General features: G+C 36.9%; 1 protein-coding gene across 7 annotated transcripts; it reads right to left on the bottom strand.

Moving 5' to 3' along the window:
- Positions 1 to 920: 920 nt before the first annotated feature.
- Positions 921 to 22,078, bottom strand: NSUN6 (NOP2/Sun RNA methyltransferase 6). 7 transcript variants are annotated; one of them, XM_010712638.4, is made up of 13 exons: positions 21,939 to 22,048; positions 20,975 to 21,158; positions 18,793 to 18,887; positions 17,904 to 18,059; positions 16,116 to 16,195; positions 15,596 to 15,705; positions 14,427 to 14,580; positions 14,104 to 14,185; positions 12,754 to 12,873; positions 10,914 to 11,058; positions 8,950 to 9,098; positions 7,128 to 7,253; positions 921 to 4,305 (listed from the first exon to the last, which is right to left on the bottom strand). In XM_010712638.4, the coding sequence occupies exons 3-13, from the start codon at positions 18,865 to 18,867 to the stop codon at positions 4,093 to 4,095; spliced, it is 1,410 nt and encodes a 469-aa protein (XP_010710940.1). In that variant the 5' UTR covers positions 18,868 to 18,887; positions 20,975 to 21,158; positions 21,939 to 22,048; the 3' UTR covers positions 921 to 4,092. The 7 variants fall into 7 exon arrangements, with proteins under 7 accessions (XP_010710940.1, XP_085083435.1, XP_085083436.1 ...); XM_085227309.1 differs by lacking the exon at positions 21,939 to 22,048 and adding an exon at positions 21,671 to 21,929 and having other exon boundaries at positions 20,975 to 21,192; XM_085227310.1 differs by lacking the exon at positions 21,939 to 22,048 and adding an exon at positions 21,671 to 21,929.
- Positions 22,079 to 22,144: the final 66 nt, after the last annotated feature.

The following is a 22,144-nucleotide window of genomic DNA, read 5'->3' as shown; positions in this document are numbered from 1 at the left end:
ATCAGAATCTAGAATTTGAGAAGCCTTTGGGAAGCCTTTGAGAATTTATTCTTCTCAAGGTGTAAAATATAAAGGGTATCTTCTAAAGACTTGGCCCCAGTTAGTTAAGGCAGGTCTTAAAGCTACAGGAATTGAGTGGAGTGCTTATTTTCACAGAATACATAGAATGATGCCTGTAGAATGGTGCCCTTACTATAAATGGAGAATAAGGAGAGTTAGTCCTCCTCAAGAAACCCTGAATCAATGTAGAGAACTGTTTTCACTTTTCCCTGCCTGGTTGCTCATCAAGATCCTTTGCATTCTCTATGTGCAGCTCCTGCTCAGTTCTCATGCCCCTCCATACTTACTCTTTTCTACAAAATCATTAGCGATTGTCATTTTTAAGCTCTATTGGGTTGTAAAGTCATGTTCATGTTCTGTGACAACTGCAGAGGCTTTAGGATGGTCCATTATCATTCCCTTACCTGGAATGCAGTGACCAGTCTGATTGCTTTTAATCAGAGTCTGTCCTGAGAAAAAAGGTTACAGTCAAGTACCTCCTGTAGTAGCTGCTGAAGCCTCCTCCAGAGGTGTTTTTATTTCTGGTTACATTTGACCTCTGATCAAGCTGTTTCCCAAATGGTCATTCTGATAAATCTCTTTTTTGTTCCTGCAGTTTTGACTTAAATTCTATTCCCTCCATGAAAATAATGCACACTGCAAACAACTGTTACACAGTCTAAAGGAAGAACAGAGACATTCTTTTCCAGAGTGTAACATAGTATTTTTGTTGTGCATTTACTTATATTTCTCACTTTACTGCAGATTGTTTACCAAAATTTTAGTTGTTCATTCATCTTTAAATTACATGGATGACGTTCGATTTCAAATGTTTTTAATCAAATGTTATCAGATAAATCAGTTTGGCAATTTGTCTATAATTTATTTCTTTTTTTTTTTTTTTTTTGTAAAACAAGCCGTGACAAATATCATCTCACAGTAATTTTATAGACAGTTTCTTTTTATAGCTTACTATTCTAGAGATGTGTTCCTATGCAGCCCCCAGAAGAGATTTATATCAGATATAATAGAAATCCAGCTCGTTCTTCTAACTTCTCTGTCTCCTCCTTACTTGATTCTTGCCACTTCTTGTACCAAAGTGGATTTGCTCATAATTTTTCAGTAGTGAACAACAAACTGTAAAAAAGGTTATTTATATTTTAAATTGCCTACTCTAAAGTCATTTCTTGTCAAATGTCATGACTAGCCTATTTCCCCCAGTCTAAAAGTTGGTGGCTTCTATCACAAATAAAGAGAAAGAAGCTGTAGAATAATGTCATACAATACTAGGCTGCTGTTTTAATATTTTTTATATTGATGGAGATAAATATTTAGATTTGGCACTATTACTAATCACTATTTCTACAAATAGGGAAAGGTACTTTTCAGATTCTGGCTTTTTTTTTTTTTTTTTTTTTTGATAGACAGGATCTGATTGTATATCTAATCTATATACATATATATATATATATATATAAATAAATAAATATATTGTGCTTCAGCACCTGACACTGAAGCATAATGATTCAGTCTGCAAAGCATTCTTATTAGGAAAGTAACATTATTATGTGTCAAAGATACACATATACCATACATCAAATGATTAAGTGTTTAAATTCCTGCAGTTTTAAAGGTCAGATTGGAAAGAAAAGGAAAAAGAAAGAATGGCATTCATGCAACTCAAGACATCTGACTTAGCCAAGTCGAAGTAAAGAGCTTGGCTCCTTCAAAGGATGATTTGAAGTATCTCAGCTACATTTCTCTTCTGAACTGCCTGATGGAGAAGTCTCTCTTTCTCTCTCCCTCTTTCTCTCTGCCTTTCCTTCTTCTCTCCTTGTCAGTTTCCCCTGACTCCCAGGAATTACTGAGAGAGAGAAGATTGCAGGGAAACAGCTGAGGCATATCCCTTTAATATATTGAATATGGTATTTTACGTCTAGCAGTGATTTTTCAAAACTAACTTCCCTAGTTAAAAGTTCAGATATCACCAGTGGTTTTTTCAAGTTAAGTCCTGTCTGCAACTACACTGGAATCAAATATAAGACATTTACAATTGTGTTTTTTTGGCCCTAAGAAGTTTCTCATATAAAATCAAATGAGATCACTCTCCTGAAAAGCCTGATTATGATTCAAAACTGAAAAAATATGGGAAATTCTCAGCAAGCTTTTTACTAAAATCCAACACTGCACAGATCCTGCTACTGAAACTGGAGGCAAAAGTTCCTCCGTTTATATGAATGTGCAAATTTCAAAATACAGTCTATGTATGCTGATTAATGTTTACAGAATTTATATTTTCTGAAAAAAAAAAGCTTTTTTTATACCAGCACTGAGTCTAAGATTTCAATGTGTACTTGCGGTAAAAGACTAACACCTTTTGTTAGCAAGTAGTTATTTTGCCACATTTAGACTAAAAATACTGTAATTTATAATATGAGCAATTCTGATTCTAGGTAGGTTTTCTCAGCTAACACTGATGAAATGAGAGATTTCAGTCTTCTTTTGGCGTGTCATGGTTAACAGCAAGGTGTGACCTAAAAAAGAAGAGAATTCTCTCCTCCTTTTCTGCTGGGATAGGCCTTATGGAATACGTGCTGATCAACCTTAGCAGAACAGAAGAGAATTTATTTAAGAGTAGAAAATGTATTATAGCAAAACACTAATAACAAATATAAGTGAAGAACCAGACTACTGAGTTGTATAAATTATTTTGATTATGAGCACTTCTGACAGTACAAAGGTAAATTATAAAGGTCTCCCTTTTAGTAACCAAATAATTACGAGTGCAAAATAAGATATTTTTTACAGAGAATGCTTTTTAAAAAGTGTAAAATTAATCAGTGAGAAAAATAAAGAACCAACAACAAAACACAGATGTCAGTTCAGGTTTTTGAAGTGTGCTTGTTTTTTCCTCGCATTTTTGTGCTGTTTCTAACAGTACTGCAAAAAGAGAACATTATTCAGGCAGAGAACATCTCTAACTGAAGCAGAGTTTGCAAATGCAGACAACACGTTTGAGAAATTTAAATTATTGAATCTTTGACAGTGTATGGAGTCAGTTCTCATTAGCATGCTCCCCCAGTTTCAACCTTCATTTGATTTCATAGAATCATAGAATCACCAAGGTTGGAAAAGACCTAAAAGATCATCCAGTCCAACCGTTCATGCGTTCGTTGATGCTTTCTAACCAGTTAATATTCTTAGTTGTTTGAAAGGTGATTTGCAACATTTCAGATGATAGTAGCGCACTGTTTTCTGTCTTTTGATATTTTCATCACAACTGTAGCCCTTTCTATTGCAAATGTTTGATTTTAAAGTTGTCATTGGTCAGCCACTCCAAACGGCTGTTTCAGAACCAATACAGTTTATGCATGGGAAGTTTGATGTTGAAATAATATTTATTTACATTCCCAGAGTGAGATGGTTTAATATATTCATGCTGCTATAAGAGACCTGCTACAAAGCCTAATCGTATTTTGTGTATATACTATGTGTACAGAGAATCTTGCTTGTATTAAAATAAAAGAGAAATGAGGTTCTAAGTATCAATTTATAAAAGTTATTTGCAAAACATTACAGTGTTTCATGAAGCCCTATTTAATGAAGCATTAACTATTGGTAAACCTGCACAGAAAAAGCTTATTCCAGAATTCACAGTAATGGTTCCCGTCTGTTTTATTTCTGCTTGCATTTCACAGAGGAGCTTACCTCGCCACCCCCCAGCCCCTGTTCCCACTTCTGTACTAGGTAAGCCACTCACACAGCGAGAGATAACAGACAGAAGCATTACTGAACATACTTGTCATCCAGGCGCTGACCTGCTGTGAATATAAAAGCAAACAGACCTAAAAATGATGCTGCCCTTCCCCCAGCCCTGACTTTCTGCAACCTGTGGCTGTTTCCCAGCAGAACAGCTGGCAGATTGTAGTGCTGCCATGGCAACCCTGCCGTCACCGATTGGCTTGGCAACCTTGCAGCACCACCACATGCACTTCACGTCTGAACTGCTCTTAGGTTCACAGAGGTGTTTTTCCAGGTTGTATTGCTAGATGCTTATTTACCCTTCAACTTCATAAATTTTGCAATAAAAAATCCTATACAGTCCTTATTTGCCAGTGAAACCAAATCTTCTTCCCTGCAATCTTGCAAAGATTCCATATCCGTTCCTTGCAAAGTCCCAGCAGATGGATCAAATCTCTGCAGCAGCTTCAACTGATGGAGCGCCAGTCCGGCTCCCCTCATGCCTTCTCCTCCAATGTGAGGTTCCTTTGGAAGTAACAAAGAAAAGCAAATTACCACATCACTACAAAGTCCCTGGTTTCCTAGATGTATTCCTCTAAGTGTTTGCAGAGCTGCCTAACTTAATGCAGACACATTAGGTTTGTATCATGTGCGCTACAGGGAAGTTCAGAAGTTACATGGCTCTCCCTTTCTTAATCTGCAAGCACGTATGAGTGCATACAGCATGTCCAGCACCGGGGTGCTGGTGATGTGGCCAAGCCCACTTAGCCCGCTTGTTTAGTGACCACTTATAGAGGATAGGTGACATCCATAGGTCTAACTCAGTCCCAAAAGAGTAAAATCCCTACCAATCACAAGAAGGCTGTTAGCAGCAGCCAATGCATGTGAAAGTTTTAGGTTTTTAACTTAAATGCTGAAGCACTCTTGAGTAAACAACCACAAGTTGTCAAAAAGACATATTCCTTAGTCTGTTGCTCAGTAACAGTAGTAGAAATACCTGGATTCTTCACATAGAAAACTTCAACTGAAGAGAATGGAAAAGCACTGCTAAAGAGGCATCATTTTGGAAGAAAATGATGCAGCAGAAAAATTTGGTGCTTCAGATTTTCTGTGTTATGCAATTAGACTAATGGGTAAATGGGACACGTTTGTATAGGACACAGAGGAAAGAACAGCCTAGGCATCTGAATTCAGGAGGACATTTGGCATCAAAATCCTGGATAGGAGTGAATCCTTCTCAGCCCCACCCCTTTTCTCAGCACTCCTTGTGATGACTTAACTCCTTTTTGTTTAATCAATATGCTGATTCTTAGCTGGATCACTAATCTAATGCATTCAGTTAGGAGACAGAACAACATTTGTAAAAGTCGGCATGACAATAACAAAATAAAGAACTCCTTTGTTAATCTGTAATGCAGCACAGAGCAGATCATTTCTTGGGCCCTCAGACTTTGCTAACACAGGTGCTAACCCCATCAGCACATGATGTGTGTTAACTGTTTAGCAATGCACTGCCAGCTGTAAAGCTGGGCAGCTGGGAAGCTGCTGCCCAGTTCTTCTCTTCCTTTCCTTTATAGGAATTCAGCGCTTTCCAGGTAAGAGACAAAAAGAGGTATCTGTTGGAAACTAAGAAAAATCAACATACAAAGGGAGAAAGGGGTGGTGACTTGAAGTACTGGAATTGAAGGGGATTTTTGCAGAAAACTACTACCCAGGGTGCAGTAATTTGCTTGTTCAAAGACCAATTTTACCCTCTATCTCTTCCCCTTTCCTTCCAGATTAGTTACTGCATTGAAGCTGATAGACAATGTTATCTCCCGTGTATAAATCCCTAAGAGGCAGTAAGTCTGCCCAGGCACAGGATCAGCTGTCATGCAGTAATCTCCACCTCTGAGATCAATACCGATGGCTCCACCTCCTGTTTTGCCTTGCACAGCCTGATTCCAAGACCTGTTGCCAAAATGAGATTGTGGGAAATAGTGGGCTGGGTAAAAAGCAGGTGTCCACTGAGAGACAGAAAGAACATAAGAAATAAGTGAAGGAGCGTAAGGTGAGTCAACCCTAGATTCCAGTTTCCTATTCATTGGAAAAGATCACCTCAGCAGGGTAGCTGGTTATAAGATATGATAGACCATTTATGGGTAAATAATTCAGTATCATCTTATTTAAACTATGCTATACACAAAACTTTTATATAAATGTCATTTTTGTGTGAAAAAAATACTTTATTCAAAGCATATTACTGGTGAGGTATCGAATCTATCAAGTTGGAATCTTGCATTTAAGTTAACAGGACTTATGTTTTGCTTTGTCATTCTACTGAGGACAATTTCCCATGCTGTTAAGCTTTACTTAATGATCTCAGTTGAGAGAGCTGGAATTGAAAAACAATTCTAATATCAGTGGAAAGTTGGAATTTATACCAATGTGCAGAGGAACCTTGGCATATAAATCTTTAAGAAAAGCTTTGGTCCTCTTAAATCTTTGGCAGCCTTCATATATTTTCTTCTTGTACATCACTGTGTATTTTTTAAGTTTTTTTCAGTTAAAAGATACATCCAAGCTCTTAGGACAGATACAAGGCATTAAGGAATGCACAAGTTGAACAGGTACCAGATTAGGCTTCTTCTCGATGCTGTGATGACATACAACTAACACACTTCAACTCATCACATTGACAAAGGAGAAGAAAGCTACATATATATATGGTCTGATGATAAACTGTCTCAAGGTACTACTAATAAAGGTGATGTGATTTTGAAAGGTAGGCAGTGTGGATACGAATTCTACTATCTCCCTATATACTTTCTCCCCTTAGGCATTTTTATAGTAGTCACTGGCTTTAAAAAAGACAAGGTACAGTCTTGGGCCACTGAGTTTCAAATAAATTTATTCCCTCATTCTTTATGTAACACAAAGATGGCTCCCATGCATATAAAATGCTCCTTCGAGTTATTTCCCATCCTTTATATAATCTTCACTGCTTTGGGATCTTTAATAAAAAATTTTTCACCTCTTGTTAATGGGCAGAAAAATAAAATACATGCATATAAAGAAAGAATAGCAAGAGAAATTTAAAATCTGAGTGGTCTTTTATTCCTCTTGTGTGTTAAATGATTGTTGTACAAATCAAAACAACCTTAGCACACAGTGGGAAACTACTTAATGTTCCCTAAATGAATCTCAAGTATGAAAAAAGGTTTGAAGAGCATCAGAAATTCTTGTATTATTTTTATCCCTAGCAGTTAAGACTCTCTATGGTAAAAAAGAGATTTATTGATGGTAAATATACTGAGTACCCTTATGGTACTTGCCAAAACAAGTCAAGCATCCATTAATACCAGTACCTGTGGCTGAAGCTGGAGGCATGGAAAAGTTTCCAGGGCCCATGCAACTTGCTCCTCATTTTCAGAAAGTGTAATTGTACACGTACTATATACTAAGATACCTCCTGGCTTCAGTAATTTCACTGCCTGCAGGGACAAAAAAAACAACATTTCAGTTTATATTTAAAAGGAAAATGTTTCACATAAAGTAATGGTAACCAAGGAATTGTTAAGCTGTAATATTAAAAATTAACACTTAAATCTTTCTGTCTAAAACAACGTTGGAATGCTAATTCTTCTCAGGGCATACATTAAAGGTTTACATAGATTAGAAAGGCTTTTCTTTCAAAATCAGCATTATAGTTCATGCACTCTTAATGCTACTGAGATGATTCACCCTGTAGGATTTGTTATTTGTGCAGCTCTGCATATCTCATACTGATTAGTTTTGTTTTCATCACATGCTGCCAAGCATGGATAGTTACACAGCATTTCTGTCACTGATATTAGATGTCAGCTGTTCCATATATTTGGCATGGTTATATCTGTGCTTCTTTTCAAGCTGTAATTCACTTTGAATAAGAATATTTCAGGTTTACAAAAGCTTCAGGAAATCTTGTCCTTCGGTATCAGGGTAAGGGAACAAGGCAAGTTGTAATACGGCCTCCTGGCTGTGTGCTCCAGCATCTATTCCATACAGTACCACTGCAGGCTATGTGAGGAAGGGGTAAGAGTGCATGCTGCTGCTCAGAAAACACTTTCACCTGCTCTGTGACTTGGACTTTGCCAATTAATATAAACTGAAACCAAAAAAACTGAAGGGAAGAAGAATAGAAAAATACAGAGGTTTTTATTTACTGTTGTTTACAGACATCTTTCCCATATTCCAGTGAACTGACTTCACCTAGCAGCAGATCTGGTGGAGCTGAAAAGCTAACCAAATGCTAATGCTGTCATCAACTTTACTTAAAAAAAGGGGGCTTATGAAAGACAGGAGAACACTATCTTGTTTTATAAATATTTAAGTACTCCTAAATGATTTCAACTTTCCTTCTCTTTGACTTCATCAGCCTGAAAGAGAAAAAACAAAGCTGAACAAATGACTTAAGTTTTCTAACTTGTACCAAAAGAAACAACATAAAGAAAACTGCACTACTTACTCTAAGGAGAAAAAAAGAAGAATGTTTTAGTCTTTATGGAGAATAGGAAACTGAGATTTCAGTGGCTAGAAGTCAACATCAAATACTTGAGCTTCAAAAGGCTGGGCTGCACCCTAGCATACATCTGCAGAAGAACAAGTCTAAGTATTCTGGGAACTACTGATCTTCAAAGACAAAGGATAACAAAAGACCAGCTGGAAATCAGGCAAAATGCACATACTTCAATATTCTTCAATTAAATTTAGGAATAAGCTGAGAACTGCAGATGGTTTTGTGACAGAAGAAACTGTAGTTGGAAAAATAAAACCTTAATAACACTACCCAGTGATAAAAAAGGAAAGAGGTTAGCACTTAATGGTTTCTAGTACCGTTACAGCAAATAAGAATGCAATGTAGAAGCAGCTCGGAACAATAACTAGGAATGAAAAACCTAGAAAAGAGCAAAAAACAGATGTGAAACATATTTAGAAAGAGGGACATTCTGCAAAACAGCAGTTTTATGGAAATGTTTAACGGAACTCTGGTGCTACGTTTGCCCTGAATAGAGTGAACTTTGAAATGTATGCATCCCAGCACTTAACTGCTGAAGAAGTATGGAAAATGAAGCAACATTCTGGCAAGTGTAGTTAAGTTTTACACTGCAAAACTTTTTATGATTTAGCTACTCAATAATTAATACGTACCACAGTGAAAAGCTTGCGCTGCAGTGGCTGGTAAGATGTCACTTCCTTTAAAGTCGAGGAATAAGCCATGTTTGGTCTCTGCCCCATCCCACTGCATGGAGCATCAAGAAGAATTCGATCAAATGATTCTGGTAAGAATGGAGGTCCTTCTGTAAAAAAACAGTAACATAAAATGTGTCTCTTCTTTCCTTGAGATTTCACCATAGGAAATGGCAGACTTACAGCTTAATTGCCATAAAACATTAAAGTCCTATAGATGGTATCTGCAAAAGTGATCTCACGCTAGAGACAAGTTTCATCAGTGCTGGTGGTAGATTTTGTCTGACAGAAAAGGAATTATAGTTCTGTGAACTCAAACAGTGCATAATCATTTTAGACATCAATATTTTTCAACTGATATTTTGAAAATAAAACATAAAAACAAACATGTTGAAGTAAGATTGGTCAGAGGTGCTAGGTGAATAGTTGTGCATATAAGTTGTTATGAAACACAGACAGCTCATAAATGATCAAATTGTTACTGAGAGAAGTGCATCCTTAACCATTAAGACTGCCTTAAGTAATAAGAATTGGACTGCCTATATAACTCTTTGTGCAATTCACACAGAAAATAGAGCACTTGATAACATGAAATACTAGACGTTCAAATTCTACTAGTTTTTTACACATGCTGTCTCTGCAGCAGAACAATTCAATAGAGAAGGATGGAAAAGATGGGCACTACCTCTGAATACTGCCTGGATAGATTAAGAAATATGTACCTTCTTTATGCAGAGCCTATCGTTTCACCTTTCCAAATCCCACTAGTTTAACAGCCCCAAAATGTCTATTGCTCTAGTGCTCAAGAAACAATTCAGCTCAGGATTACCAAGACAAAAGGAGCTCTGTATGTGTATCTGAGTAACGAATGAGGAAGAAGGACATCTATATGCTTTGCCTCCTTTTCTTCTTCTCTTCCTGAAATATGCAAGCAGGTTAGAAGTGAAAAGGAGTGGATGACTTCACACTAGTGCTACCTATATTGTTCTGCTATCACCAGATGAGACTCTTTTGGCACTGCTGATTTATCTGTCTCCGATTCAGCCTTCAAAATGTCGTATGTCATAATTGCAAGGATGTACAGATAATCCTTCATGATCTCTCAGTATTATAGCTAGCTCTTGTTCATCTGTGCAAGTGCTACGAACCACCTACAATATCTTACATTCATAGATGATTAAGAAAAATACCTTATTTCCTGCAAAACAGGAATGACAATAAGGGATGGGGACAAGGAAGGTGAATTACGCAACCTGATTCCTACTTAGGCTAACCAGCTACTGGAATAAATCAGAGTGAGAAAGAACAGCACACTTTGCACAACAAACTAAAAATAATCTAGACAGCAGATACTGCTTAAATCGTTCCATCATGGGAACAGAACCAGTATCAAAAATACAGAACTTCAGAAAAGCAAATGAAATGAACTCAAAATAATACACTGTTTTATTGCTTTCCCCTAAACAGCTGAACAAACATCAATGAACTAAAATTTGCAATACTCCTGGGAGTTAGGTATTAATAACCCAATTTTACAGATGATGATTTTGAGGCAGAAAAAAAACAAGAAATTCTGCAGAAGTAATTTATTTCTCAGACTAAGCAAAACAGTTCAGAGTATGGGGTTAAGTATTATCATAAAAGGTTTAAGGTTTCATCAATCTCTGATACTACCTGGAAAGGGAATGCATTCCTTTTGAGCATATTAGGTTGTGATAAGGACAGATAGTTTGAGCTTTGTAGTTGCTTTATGGAGAAGCTGAAAATCACAACAGAGAAGAAAATAAGAGGACTTCCACAGGCTGAAGCAGCTGAGCTATCTGCTAAGATTTCAAAAACTTGTGGACTGGTGACTGGTTTAATACTACTGATAAAAAACTGACATTTATTCTTAATACTGCTATTACCCAAATCGTTTACTTTACCTTGTTTATCCTCTCTCTTCTCAACTGACAGTGCTTTTGTTCCATCATAGCAAAATGCCTTTATACAATTCAACTGTAGTAATTCAGCGTTCTGCTTAATTTTTTTGACCTTGTTAGCTATCTTGTCCATTGCTATTACTTCACCCTGAAAAAAAAGTTTTTGTTTTTTTTTAAACAAAAGCATAGGGATTAAGTGGATATGCAATTCCTGATTATTTTTTTCTTTTTGATCAGTGTAATGAAGCTTAGTTTTCCCTAACGAATGATATTATTTTTAAATGTACACTCCAGTAGTCCTTGTTCTCCCATGTTTTCCATGATACCCCTATCAAGGTAGATACTGGTTTGGAGTTCTATAAACCCTATTTGGCATGATCACTCCAAAATGGGAACCTATACTGTCTGACTTTCAACAAGATTTTGTTAGTATTTTCTTGTTTGTTTTGTAATGTTTTACTGAGCATTAAATTAGGTAAAAAAAAAAATGATAATTTTTTAGAAGGTAGAAGTCTTAAATATGTGGTAAAATAGGTAAACAGGTTTCAAATTTGTGTGAAATGTTATTACATACAGTTCAGTTCTGAGAAAAGGAAACCCGCAGCCGTACCTCTGGCTGAGGTTCATAAAATACCATTACACTCGCGGTAGTGACAACTACCGCATCATTCCTTTCAGCTAGGAAAAAATTCTCTTTTTCTCTGCAGGATAAATCAAATCAGAACAGGCATACAGCACTACCTGCTAGATGAAATTAGTAAACAAGAAAGAAAACATTTTTCAGTATTGTCAGTGAAATCCAGAACAGTAATCAACCTTCAAAAACAAGCTTCAAAAAACAGAACAAAAGGAAACAAACAACTCATAGCCAAAGACCAATAACTATGAATGGAATTGCTATAGTGATTCAGATTTTCTGAGAAAACATGGTGATTTCTTTTTTATTTGGTGATAGCTCTCTAGAAGCAATGAGAGAGCAACATGACTGTATAAAAAAAAAAAGAAAAAGAAGTTAGTGAAGGTACGCTGGTTGACTGTAGTAACCAGGTTAGCCATTTGTTGGTCTGGGACTGGAAAGAAAGAAAAGGATTTACGTTGTTTCAATTGTTTCTAGCCCCCAGCTGCTGTGAGCTAAATTACCTCTAACATGAGTACTCGATGATCTAATGCCACTGCTTCTCCCCTGTTAACATTCAGCACGTTGTACATGCACACTAAGTTCTGATGGTGCTGAAAAGTTGTTAGGGCTGTTGCTGAAATGGTGGCTTTACTGCACATGTGCTGTACTGTGGACAAACTAAGATAATTTCTTGTCTCCAGAGGCACTCAGCAACAGGAACAGACTGAAATACAACAGGTCTCCCCCATCTGGCCCATTGCAGTCACTACTGCAAAAGTTTCTTTTAAGACATCTGGTGAAAAATGGTGGTTTGTTCTGGGCTCTGGACAGTAACAAATCCTCAAAATTTAGCTGTTCCCAATTCCTACTTTAAAACTACACATTCTTTCAGCACACAGCAGCAACCTGTGATTCCCATGAATCCTCAGTTTCATTAATCCAGCGTATTTCTGAGTAACGTGCAAGGCAACAAATTACAAATAAGTGAAATCAAACATATATTTCAACACATCAATTTGCAGCAAATCGGGTCTTAAGCGGGATGGCGACCTTTTAGTAGTCTGTGCTCATTTCAGTTACTAACAAAATACACTGTAAGCAGAATGTTTGAGTATTGGTGGCTTGTTATTCTAAGTTATCTGCATGCGCGTGCATGCATCTGTTAAAATGATGGTGCTCAGACTTTCGTCACTGAGACAGAAAATGCTCAGTGACTTCTCTTACCTGATCACGCATTAATGTTGCAAGATGGGTTGTTTTTCCTCCAGGTGCAGCACACATGTCCAAAATTCTTTCTCCTGGTTGAGGGTTTAAAACATGGCTGACAACGACTGAAGGTAAGTTCTATCATAAAAACAAAAACAGGAGAATTCAAACCTTATGGTCTATACCAAGTCCTGGAATAAAGAACGACAAACATGTTAAAAATAAACATAAAATTCAGCACTTAAGACACTTAAGATATTGCTGTTGGTTCCTAACCAGAAAATGAAGTATTTAAAAGAGACAGCAGATGTCTGAAGTCTCCATTGGCTCTTGTCTATTTAAAGCCACATGTGAGTATCTATGACTAAAGTTTAAGGATTTGTGGGTAGGGAGGCTACACTGCTAAAACTGAAAATAAATTAAATTGATACTACCATAGACATAGAGTAGTTCTATATGTTACTAGAATTTTATACTCATTTGGTTTATTGAAACATATTGGTGTAGTTTAGTAACAAGCAATTAAATGAATAGGCAGGAGTTTAAAGTTGCTGAATTAAGGTAGTGAGAAGCTGAACTGTGCTAACTGTACAAGCAGAACAAATCTGAGTGATTGTTATACATATTAAATGAAGTAATTTACTATTTCAGAGAATATCACTGAAGGAGGGCTTATTTGAGATAAAATTTATATTTGCTTTACAGAGTAAAACTACTTTTTGGAGGGTTTTTCTAAACCTAGGGAATGTTTGTATTTATATTTTAAAAAAATACCATTATTAGTGTACTCTTGGACACCCAGTTCATGTTTTAAACCTTTTTTTAATTCCAACAAACTGAAATTATGAATTTTACTTAATCTTATAAAACAAAAAAGTTCCATTTATTTAATCATCTTATGTTTCAACATAGCCTAAATGACCAATTGTTATGTCTGTCTACTCTTTTTAAACAAACTTGCTACATGGGGAAAAGTGGTTTAGGTTCCATAAACATTAAAAGTGCAGACAAAAAAGCTGTCAAGAATGAAGTTCAAGTTCTCTTCAATTTAAGCTCAATTATTTGAAGATTTTCCTCCTTATCTACAGAAGTGGGTACCTTGAAAGAGGCTCATGTCTTGTAGTTCATAAGGCAGATTCCAAAAACTAAAAGTTCTATGGAGTGTTTGTGCAAAAAGAACCTCTAAGTAAATAAATATCGACTTAAACATGTAGATCCTACATTCATTTTTTGTTTTCTTTAAATTCAAACAGAAAATTAGGTGCTGTAACACACAGTGAATATTGTTATAACAAGTTATAACGACTGCTCAGAGGATACTCATTGTTCTGCAACCAGTACAGATTTTTATTTTGGCAAGAATCCTACCTGTAAAAATAAATGACTAGGAAGCACACTGTCAAACGAAGGACTAAGATAGACAGGCTCTGTCATTCTTACGCCTAACCCACTGAAAAACACAAAACAATTATTTCAAATACAAAGGTGAATCAGTTTTAACAGTATTTAAATCATTGTGCTTATATAGAGAAATTCAAAGCAAAACCTTACAAAAATGAAACCATTATAAATCAGCCAGGAAAAATACTTTTACTATTGATGTTCTTTAAAATGACATAATTAAGTTGGATAAATCTACATTTAAAATTGGAAATATCTATAGGTACAGATTGCTGTTACCAAGGACTTACGTCATTCGGCCATGCGAACTGAAAATGTCACTACGACTCAGTTCTGAAATCCCATTTCCAAGGAAAACCTTGACTCCTTCAAATTCTTTGGCTCCTCTTTTACATTTCCCTTCAATATCCGAATAGACTGAGACTAAATCTCCAGCCTTCACAACTGGACAAAGAACAGAAATTTTGAATTTAATCTTATACTTGACAGTAAGGACCAAATAATTCACGGTTTTCAGTAGACTGCTTCAACCCCTATATCACTGCAAAATAAATGATCTCATAGGCTCTGAGCTTGAAAGCATGCATAAAGAATGATGACTATCAATTATTTAGAGCAATTGAGAATCACTAGGTTACAAATCAAACTTGTTTCTTAAGCAGCTGGACAAGTCTTTATTTATAATATCACCACATGGTTATCTAGCAGATTTTTATCTTGTCTCATCAGTGCTGAAAGATGGAAAAACACAAATTTCCATTTCTAAAGAAAATGGCATTAAAATTGAGGATTTTTCATCAACTGAAAAAGAAGGTTCTATTTGATGTTTCATAGACAAACAATAAAAAATGAATTACCATAGGGAAAAAATCTATTTTTCTAGATTTGTAACTTGGAATCTGACAGGATAGTAAAGTTAACTGACTTTGTGGCTACATGAAGACAAAATACTTCTTGAAATACTGTTCCCTACACTATCAACATACATCCAGCTACCATTTAGGTACCATCAACATACATCCAGCTATCATCCATTTGTTGCAGCACCCTTTTTTTTCACCGCAAGACAGAAAATTGTCACTTGTTTAAAAAAACAAGCAAACAAACAAAAACACTTAAAAGACAGGTTTTAAATCATGTTCTTTGAAAAAGATTTCCAAAATGAATATAAGAAATATAAGAATATAAGAAATCTCTGAGAACGAATACTTCAGCTAAGGATTTCAATACTGTGAGGGGAACTTAATGTGAGAAATAATTTTGTGTCATTTTCTTATGTATCACACAGCAATACTGAAAATTTCCAACAAAAGCCAGATAAAATATGTATTGAATGTATAACACAAGATTAATTTCAGCTGTGAACAAAGGACAAAACAAATTACATTATTTATTGGAAATTAATGGGGTGATGTTTTTTCTTCCCTATTTAGAAGTTTTAAATGTAGAGAACTCTTACATCTTGAAGTAGATATGATACCAGGAACATAAACGTGCGCTCCTCGAAGTACTGCGTACCCACACTGTGCTCCAACAATGACTTCAGACTCATATTTTTTTAAATCTTGCCTAAAAGCACAGGATGCAATTCAGTTAAAAAAAAACAACAAAATATTGAAAGAATATCTCTTTCTATGTGGTTCATAATTTTTTTTTCTTACAGTACAGAAGAAAAAATATGTAGCTATCACGTGGTCAATTTAATTTTAGTTCCAGAGGAATCAAAGGGTAGAGAAGAAAACAACTACAACTACAAAACAGTCCTCAAAATAAACCAGATTGAGACATATTCTGCCACTATTAGAAATCTAATACAGGAATACAAATAAATACTGAGACCCAGTTCAGATAGTGACTGTCTGCTAGGACTCAGTATAAATTAAGTTGTGCTTTACTTACTGCCAGTTAGTTATCCTGTTTAAAATTAAATTTACAAGTAAAATATGTGTTTTTAAAGTTAAACACTAAAAAATGCAAACCTGGGTCCAATAGCAGGAATTAATAAGATGTCCCGGAGTTGTGGGTGCTCAAGAACTGGAACACGGGTTCCTTTAAATTGCTGTTACATTAAAACAAACAAATGAACAAAACCACACAGTAAATAAGACTAAGAAGCTAATATTTAACTAGTTGATTAAATTGAAAACACTTTTTTTCCATTCATAATCGAGAGCTGTACAATAAAAATAAAAATAGTGAAAACAGTTGAGAGAGATTAAGGGAATGTTCTACAGGGAGACAATCCATAATACAAATATAGATGTAAAACACTACATAATGAGTAAATAGAAAAGTAACAAGTCTGTAAAGGGATTCACTGAGAAAACTGACTTTGGAGAGTGGAACAGTGTCCTGACACTCATAATCCTACTGCTTGTTTTTACTCTCTGCTGGAAGAAAGTTGTGTCAGGTTATCATCACGTCATAGTGATGATGTCACATTAGAAAATAGGGTCTAATTTGTTATGATTTTGATGCTGTTAATCGTAAGTCACTTTTTTTTTTTACTATTCTTAATTACAAACAACTGTTAAACTTTACTCATGCATTGTCTGAGTACGTATGTCAGAGTGGCAAGACTTTTTTTATTTTTCATTTCAACTTAAATTTGATCGAATACTGAGAGCTGAATTGTGCATAAAGTTGCAAAAAAAATGACAAGTTCCCCCTTTAAAATGATTCTGGGACTTTAAAAAGATGTCTGCTTGCTTGAGGCTTTTAAAATATGCATCCCAAACATGCAAAACTATCATTACTTTGCAACCAATAAATGTTATCTCTTAACAAAGAAAATGATCCATTTGCATAACTTTGCTAGAAACTGTTACATAAACTTTCAGAAAGTTACATAAACTTTCTTTTCTAATATGACCACTATTAAAAATACCAGAAGTTACGAAAAGCCAGAAAAATTCGGATTTCAGCAAAGCATTTTCCCTCTAAGCAAAATATTGTACTGCAGTACCCATTTCCAGATTCAAGCTAAAATTAGCGTAACTCATTACCATTCTAGCCAACAGAATGCTGTCAACTGCCTCTGCATCACAGAAGCATCTTGGCTCCTGTCATGTAATAGCTCTCTGTACACCCACTAACATCAATAATTTACTTGAAGAACCAGATCTTTTTAAACAGACTGAAGAATTAGGATAGAGCTTGCGAACAATCCAGTTCTTCTACATCATGGCTTATATATTATCAAGCACAAAATGTTTAATTTAGGTAAGTAAAAATTGAAAAAAATGGTCAGAAGATTAACAAGTAGTAAAAAACTCATGGCTGCTGCAGGGCATCACTCTGGCAGCAGATTTTTCGTCATGCAGATTCTCTCCATTTCCTAAACAGTTTTCAGAATGAAATATTCATTCAATCTTCTTTAATCTTTACTAAAAATAAGTTGCTGAACACAGTATATTGAACTACAGATTTTAACTGTTTCTTCTACCATCTTCTCCAGACTTAGATGTCTGTACTGTATTTACTACAGTGGCAACCTAAGCTTATCTAAGGTCTCTATCAGCCATTTAGAAAAAAAGTTGATTATCTTTCTCCCCTCCTTGTTAATTTTCTTGGATGTACTAGATGCTGAACACTGCTAGATGATGAATTTTAATTTAACGTTTAATGCTGACAGGAAATCAATATGTCTACACATTGTTAATACTAGCAGACGTGTATTAAGTTAAAGAATAGTTTCCAGTAATGAAAAGCTCTCTTAATTGGGCAAAAGATGAAACATCTTGCTTTACCAAAGAAATTGCACAAACCTTCTGGATCTCTTCAAGCAGCAATTTTTTCACGTGTTTCACAGAGGCCAAGTTGGTATTAACTCTAACAGTTGTGATAGCTGGTGGATGAGATAGATGACTTAACAGAGATTGATATTTACTTTCTGCCTCCTTTGTACCTAAAGCAGTTATAAGCTGACAGGGAAAGGAGAGATTTTAAAATAAGGATTAAAGAGATTCACACAATAGCTTCTTGCTCTGTGGAAGCATAACATAAAATAAACATTAAGCAGAAATGAAGGAATAATGGTTGTATGGCATGCAGTAGTGAGGAATGTCTATGCAATAGAGACCTAGCTCCAGATATAACCTTACAAATTTCTAGAAAAGGACTTGCTGGGAAAAATGGCCAAATCACTCCAAATAGTCTGCAGCAAATAGTGAAGACAATTGTGAGTGAGTTCTGTAATACTGTAGGTACTGTAGAAATAATATACCTGAGAAGATGGACAAGCAGATTCAAAAATATGAATTAACTTTTAAAAATATATACAAAAACATCATTTTTGTGTCAGCTGACACTAGGAAATCACAACTAATCTATAGTATTTTTGATTTTGCCCTGGGTAAGGGAGTATTTCTCAACATTCTCAATAATATATGTGTGCTTAATCTCCAGCATGATCATCCTTCAGCAGGATCCAAAACTGAAACCTCAGATTTATACCCTTTAGGTTAAATATTTAACATTATTTTGAGCCAACAGCTCTAAAGAATAATTTTATAATATAAATAGGACTGTATTTAAAAATCTGTGGATAATATCAAGACAATGCCTTATTTTAAAGCATTAAGGTTACAGAAAATAATGAAGTGTTCAATTAGTAAAGTATTTGCTATGATTAGCAGTGGTATCTGTTTCTCATACCTCATTATTTCTGAACACTTTGCTGAGATACTCTTCAACTTCATGTTGGAAAGAGATTTTGGGGAAAAAAGACATCTTCCTTTAGTGTTTAAATTCTGCTGGTAAAGAAATGAAATGAGCAACATATTTTCTTGGCACTTTTCATCATAATACACAAGTTTACAAATGTACCATAAGATGTATCCACAAACTGAGCTGCACAACTTTCTGATTCTTCTATTTTAAAAGTGCAATATTTTGAGTAAAAATCCAAACATTGATTAGATTATGACTGTAATGCTATCATCTATTAGGTTTCAGCATAGGCTAAGTAACATGCCTAGAATCTGCAGTGCAAAATATTCACATTGCAAAGATGCTACCAGTATCTTTGATATCGGAAGTTTCCCAGATGAGGCTACAGTATCAGAGTCTGAAACATGAAGAAGGTGTCATCACCTTAAACCCTGTCCCATTAAAGTAAATTGCCATTTACTGATAAAATTCACTCATAGAGGTTCCTCACAGGATTTAGCTTTATCTCTTCTGAGTCCCGTCTTTGAAACTCTAATTATTCTATTATTCAATTCATTCTATCTGCACATTTTTAGAGATTATCTTTCTCTGTCTGATTTATCCTCATGAAACTTAACTTCTTTCTCTATAGTTCATATGATTCCAGCTTCCTCATGGACAACATGTGTGACTGTGGACAGGTTTTTTTTTTTCGTATAGGCTTAAAAAATGATGCAAGCACTATAGATCAGTTTTGTCTTGAATGTATTTAAATCACATGTATTTAAATCAGTAGGAATAGATCAGCTGATTCTTACTGGAAAATGTTCAAGTTGTCTGGTGAAGGATTACACTGTCCATCCCCAAAATAGCTTTTACTTCTCTGTAATTTTTCTCTACTTCATCTCATGACCAGCGACCAGTCACGAGTGGTGTCCCCCACAGGTCTGTACTGGGGCCTGTTCTATTCAATATCTTTATTGATGTCCTGGATGAGGGCATTGAGCGTGAGTTTGCAGATGACACCAAGTTGGCAAAGTGTTGGTCTGCCAGAAGACCCTACAAAGGGATTCGGACAGGCTGGATAGCGGAGCTGAGGCCAATGGGATAGAGTTCAGAAAGATCAAGTGCTGGGTCCTGCACTTTGGCCACAGCAACCTAGGCAAAGTTACAGGGTTGGGGCAGAGTGGCTGGAAGACTGTGTAGAGGAAATGGATAGGGGGGTGTTGGTCAATGTTCTGGACATGAGCCAACAAGTATGCTCAGGTGGCCAAGAAGGCCAATGACATCCTGGCTTGTATCAGAAATAGTGTTGCCAGCAGGAACAAGGAAGTGATGTTCCCTCTACACTCAGCACTGGTGAGGTTGCACCTCGAGTACTGTGTTCAGTTTTGGGCCCCTCACTACAAGGAACACATCGAGGCCCTGGATAATGTTCAGAGAAGGGCAACAAAGCTGGTGAGTGGTGTGGAGCACCACCAGGAGCAGCTGACGGAACTTGGATTGTTCAGTTTGGAGAAGAGGTGGGTCACTACAGCTACCTGAAGGGAGGTTGTCAAAAGGTGGGGATCAGCCTCCTCTCCCATGTAACTAGCAACAGGACTAGAGGGAATGCCCTCAAGGAGGAAGAGATTGAGGTTGGACATAAAGAAAAATTTATTCTCCAAGAGTAGGCACTGGGATGGACTGCCCACAGAACAACCCCCAGTCCTCGAGGGTTCAAGAAATGTTTAGATGTGGTACTAAGGGACGTGGTTTAGTGGGGAAACATTGGTGGTAGGTGGATGGTTGGACTAGATGATCTTAGAAGTCTTTTCCAACCTTGGTGATTCTATTATCTGTGTTTTTAACAACAGTTAATGAACACTTAACCAAGTGTTTGTTCAAGGAATACGTAACAGGAAAAGCAAAAAGACCCTCAGTACTTCACAGGGCCTGGTACACAGTGTTACTGCAGAAGAGCTGCTCTGTCTTGAACAGTAAGGAGCGTGGACTCAACGCATGCATTCATGTGGCAAACACAAGAAATCCACTATTGCTGTGCTTAGTTCAGGAAAGAGAACTGGTACTGTAAGATCAGGAAACAGAGTGTTAGAAAGCAGAAATTCTTTAATATCAACACTGGATGCATGGGCATAATCCTATCACGCAAAGCTTACACAAAAATTCTTCTGATTATATACACTACCTGTGTTACATATGCAGATTTTTTCCAAGAGTTATGTTACAAATGAAGAAGTTTCCCAGAAGTATGTTACATATGCAGTGACGATTCCAAGCAAGACCTCTCGTTTTGCCAGGACAAAGACTCAGAAGAACTTCCTTATCTCCTTCGTTCAGAGACACAGCTCTTTCTGTTATCTAAACAAAAACTGCAGGGCAGGGGTATGCTTTAAGGAACAACAGCTTTAAGGAAGCTTAACAATATTGTTACAACTTTTATCAGAAAAATCATAGAATGATTTGGGCTGGAAGGGACCTTTAAGATCATCCAGTTCCAATCCTCCTGCTATAGGCAGGGATACCTCACACTACATCAGGCAGCTCAAAACCCCACCTAGCTTGGCCTTGAATGATTCCAGGGACCTCACTGGGCAACCCATCCCAGTATCTCACAGCTAATAATTTCTTCCTAATATCTAGTCTAAATCTACCCTCTTTCAGTTTAAATCCATTTCCCCTCACCCTGTCACTACTTATCCTGCCTCCCCAGGAGGAAGAGCACACTAACAATGAGCAATTCTGCTAAACTGAGCAGTCAAAAGAAATGGAACCTGAAAACTTTAAAAACATACAACTGGGGGGGTTAAGAGCACGCCCACACGACCAGCAGTCTCAGCACCGTAAACGGGCAGCTGCAATGCCGGCATCTCAGGAAAGATACAACGTAGCTTAGGTTCGGAGAAAGATGATGGAGGACCTGAAGGAACAAAACTGCTTTCGAATGAGAAAGGACAACGCAGATCACATTCTCCACGCTGGGATGGATAGCTGAATTCATCCTCTCCCTATAAAAGTCCCCGTGCTCCTGCCGGGAGCTACCGCTGGGCGGCGAGCTCAGCACAGAAGCACTGCAGGGCACGTAGGTCCCGAGCACGACTTCGCTTTCAAACCTTCTCCCCGCCCCCCACCTCGCGGGTCCCTGCTCCCACCTGTAACTCACGCCGGGCGGCTCCCGCCTCCTCCGGGACTGCAGCCGGAAGTCCTGCCCCTACGGCCGAAGTGATTGGTCGGAGACGGACAGGGCGATGGCGGCCCGGCTGTTACCATGGCAACCGGAGGGACGGCGGCCCTCCCTCCAGGCGCAACGGGTGGGGCGGCGCTGCGGGCACCGGCCCGACACGTAGTGCTAGCGAAT

This window comes from Meleagris gallopavo, chromosome 6 (genome assembly GCF_905368555.1).
Source record: "Meleagris gallopavo chromosome 6, MGAL_WU_HG_1.1, whole genome shotgun sequence".
Lineage (NCBI taxonomy): Eukaryota > Metazoa > Chordata > Aves > Galliformes > Phasianidae > Meleagris > Meleagris gallopavo.
The sequence above is the reverse complement of the archived record's forward strand: the minus strand, read 5'-3'. Positions and strand labels throughout refer to the sequence as shown.

Excerpts from the sequence above, each read along its gene's own strand:
- NSUN6 (XM_010712639.4), bottom strand. The coding sequence starts at position 18,867 with ATGTCTTTTTTCCCCAAAATCTCTTTCCAACATGAAGTTGAAGAGTAT. Across the intron at positions 18,060-18,792 it reads AAGTGTTCAGAAATAATGAG|CTTATAACTGCTTTAGGTAC; the intron begins GTATGAGAAACA and ends TTTCCCTGTCAG. Across the intron at positions 4,306-7,127 it reads GCCTCCAGCTTCAGCCACAG|GAACCTCACATTGGAGGAGA; the intron begins GTACTGGTATTA and ends TTACTTCCAAAG.